The 3,819-nt window shown below is 31.3% G+C and overlaps 1 protein-coding gene across 1 annotated transcript; it reads left to right on the top strand.

Annotated features, from left to right (window-relative positions):
• Nucleotides 1–824: 824 nt before the first annotated feature.
• Nucleotides 825–2,202, top strand: LOC116024347. Its single transcript, XM_031265241.1, has 3 exons — nt 825–976; nt 1,081–1,421; nt 2,077–2,202. Exons 1-3 carry the CDS (start codon nt 856–858, stop codon nt 2,200–2,202), a joined length of 588 nt encoding a protein of 195 aa, XP_031121101.1. The 5' UTR covers nt 825–855.
• Nucleotides 2,203–3,819: the final 1,617 nt, after the last annotated feature.

Below are 3,819 nucleotides of genomic sequence, written 5' to 3'. Positions count from 1 at the left end.
ATGATTTTTACCTTTTCCGTATATTCATTAACTAAAAAATAATTTTTTGATTGTAAAGACAATTTTATTACCATTTAAATACTATGTATTAAATATTTTTTTATCCTATTAATTATCATTATAATGATAATTTTGAAAATATTTTATTTATTATAAATATTAATATTTTGAAAGATTTGCTAATATTCATTAACTAAAAAAATGATCTTTTTATTATAAAGATAATATTATTACCATTTAAATACTTTGTAATTATTTTCAATTCCTTAATTTCTTATTCTCCATTACTAACTTAATTACAATTATTTCATTATTTTACTTAATTCATTAATTCGATTATTAGCTTAATTTTAATTAATTCCTTTTTTTAAAACAATTAATTCCTTAATTAGTATAATAAAAAAGGAAGGAAACAACTATCTAATAATAATATTATAGTACACTAAATTTCAAAATTTATATAATAATTTTCCTTTACAATAATTTTTACCTTTTTCGTATATTCATTAAGGAAAAAATGACTTTTTGATTATAAAGACACTTTTATTACCATTAAAATACTCTTTATTAAATATTTTTGATAGTGTTAATTATCATTATAATGATTATTTTGAAAATATTTTATTTATTACAAATATTAATATTTTGAAAGATTTGCGTATATTCATTAACTAAAAATTACAGTAGAATACAATAGGGCTCTCGATTTCATATCTTGGTAATGATGATCTCTCACAGTGGTTCTTTGGTAATGTTGGTTTGCTGGTAGGAGATGATTTATGTAAATTTGCTATGTTTTTATGGGGTTTGTGGTTCAGCAGGAATGAGTACGTTTGGAAGGGCGATCCTTATGCGATGGGCGCAGTAATTCAAACAACCATGTCTTTGTGGTTAGGATGGAAGAGTGTGCAAGAAGATGAGTCCATGGCATCCCCTCATGCAACAATTACCGATCGCTGGAGTCCACCAAGTCAAGGTATAGTAGGCTAAAGCTCAATATGGATGTGGCGATGGATCTTAATAATTCTGTTATGGGCATGGAATGAATAATTCGTGATGCGGATGGTAATTTTATTGCAGCTAAAGCCAAAAAGTTTGTTGGGTACTTTAGTGTTAAAGAGGGGGAAGTTGTAAGTATTCGAGAAGCGCTAAGCTGGATTAAGGAGATGGACTTAGGAGATGTGGATGTAGAGACTTATTCACAACTTGTTTTTTATGCTTTATTATCTGAACCTTTAATTTCTCCATTTGGTTTCATTATTGCTGATGTAAAAGAAGCCGCATCTCAGATTCATGACGTGGTTTTTCGTTTTGTTAAGCGATCTGCGAATCGTGCAGTAGTACTGTCAAAGTGGATCGAAGCTCGCAGGCTGGCCCGCACCAGCCCCGCGGTGGGGCGGGTTAGGGCTACAAAAAACATGGTTTGTGAAGAAGCGGGCCTAACGGGCCTAGCCCGCGACCCGCAATATATATATGAATATTATATTCATGTGTACACAATACTTTGTGTACACATTAAAAAAAAAGTCAAAAGCCCGTGGGCCGGCCTGTGGGGCCCGCCAACCCGTGCGAGGCGGGCTAGGGTTGTATGAATCCTAGCCCGCGGGCCTAACGAGCCGGCCCGCAAAAGCCCGCCAAAAATTAGGCCCGCGGTGGGACGGACTGGCCCGCTTTGACAGCCCTATCGTGCAGTCCGTGCTTTAGCTAGGGAAGCCGTTTCTAAGTCAGGTTGCGGGAAGTGGTTGTACTCTCCTCCTTTATTTCTTGTAAACATTATTGCTTCTGATTTAATGATATAAATAAGTGTTTACTCTCAAAAAATAATTTTTTTTGATTGTAAAGATAATTTGATTACCATTTAAATATTCTATAATTATTTTCAATTCCTTAATTTTTATTCTCCATTATTAGCTTAATTACAATTATTTCCTTATATTACTTAATTCCTTAATTCCATTATTTGCTTAATTATAATTAATTACTTAATTAGTATAATAATTAAAATATTTTAATTATTACAAATATTAATATTTTGAAAGATTTGTTTATATTCATTAACTAAAAAAAATGATTTAGTACACTTTTGTAGACTCTACAATCTGTATACCAAGGAGAGCTCTTTCCCGCAATGGTCTTCATTTGTTTTTCAGAATTACAGGAGCATCCGTAGATGGAGAAGATGAAGATTGCTCTGAAAGTTAATCATCATAAAGTAAATAGAAAGAAGGAATAAGAGGCAAAGGACCTTGTAGTCCAGTGGCATCAAACCCTTCTCTTTATACGGGAGGTGGTGAGTTCGAGCCTTAGTACAGTCAATATTGACTCTTGTGCTTCAATAGGTTGAGAAAGTAGTTATGAACAGATACTGCATTGTAATAGAGTCAGTAGTCTTCAAAAAAAAGGAATAAGAACATCTATAATTTTTTTTAAAGGAGTTTGTGATTAATTTTTTAAAGACTAATAATTATAAATTATATAATACTTTAATAGTTAATGATAAAATATTAAATATTAACCTAAAAATATCTAAAGTTTGTACAATTTAGGATTGTTAATGATAAAATATTAAATATTAACCTAAAAATATCTAAAGTTTGTACAATTTAGGATTATTTCGCTCAAAACGATGTTGTTTTGAGTGAAATAACCCATTAAAAAAAAACAATAGTTAATCGACCGACTAAAAGGCCTAGTCGGTGCCTAGTCGATCTAGTCGACGCCTAGACGGTCAGCGCCTAAGCGGCCTAGGCGGTGCTTTGGCGGCCTAGGGGAGCTTAGGTGGCCTAGGCGGTCGCCTAGCCGGCCAGCCGCCTAGACCACCATTTAATGTGATACGCTAGGCGGTCGACCAGAGCCTAGCGCCTAGGCGGGGATTAATCGGCGCCTAGGCGGGATTTTTGCAACACTGGTTATTATACATACTAATTAGACCCGTTATGTACATAAGAAACACATTTAAGCACATATATACATATACTCACAATATTGGCACTCCTATTACATTTAAGAAACACATTTAAGCACATATATACATATCCACACATATATACATATATACATATATACATATATACATTTAATTATACAATATTTGTACCAATAATCCAAACATACAATACACAGACAAATATTACATAAAATCATGAATCAACTAACAATTATTCATAAATACTATAGAAACTATTTTTGAGGGTTTTAGAAAGATGGTGCACATAAACACATACAAAAATGATTACTTTTGATGAAAAAGTATTTTGGTGAACATAAATACTTACCATAGAAATCAAAATTCGTTGCGCACACTCAAAACACTTATAGTTGATAATCCTTATTTGCTAGTTCTTTTCTTCCTTTTGGCAAGAAAAGGGAAAAAATATGGGGAAGGATGAAGAATTTTTTTTGAGCCAATGGAAGAAGATGGAAAACTATACTCAGATTAAGATTATGTTACGAAAAGGAGTGCATAATGATTACAAATGAAGATGATATAATGGGATTAGAATGAAATTAGGGAAAGAAATGTGTAGGATATTTATTTATATAATAACTATTTCCATATGAACGTATGTAACTGCCAATTTCATAATTACATATAGGTATAATAGGATAATACTATATTTATATATACATATATATCGTACATCATATGTAGTTATTAGGATCAGATTTAGGAATAATATATATAATTGGATAGAATAATTTTATATATATATATATATATATATATATATATATATATATATATATATATATAAACATAATAAGTCTCAATCCAAGTTATACCCCTGGTTTATGTCCGTTTTTTCCGTTAATTTTTGT

This window comes from Ipomoea triloba, chromosome 7 (assembly GCF_003576645.1).
Source record: "Ipomoea triloba cultivar NCNSP0323 chromosome 7, ASM357664v1".
NCBI lineage: Eukaryota > Viridiplantae > Streptophyta > Magnoliopsida > Solanales > Convolvulaceae > Ipomoea > Ipomoea triloba.
The sequence above is the reverse complement of the archived record's forward strand: the minus strand, read 5'-3'. Positions and strand labels throughout refer to the sequence as shown.

Excerpts from the sequence above, each read along its gene's own strand:
- LOC116024347 (XM_031265241.1), top strand. The coding sequence starts at position 856 with ATGGGCGCAGTAATTCAAACAACCATGTCTTTGTGGTTAGGATGGAAG. Across the intron at positions 977-1,080 it reads CTGGAGTCCACCAAGTCAAG|CTAAAGCCAAAAAGTTTGTT; the intron begins GTATAGTAGGCT and ends ATTTTATTGCAG. Across the intron at positions 1,422-2,076 it reads TTAGGGCTACAAAAAACATG|TACACTTTTGTAGACTCTAC; the intron begins GTTTGTGAAGAA and ends AAAATGATTTAG.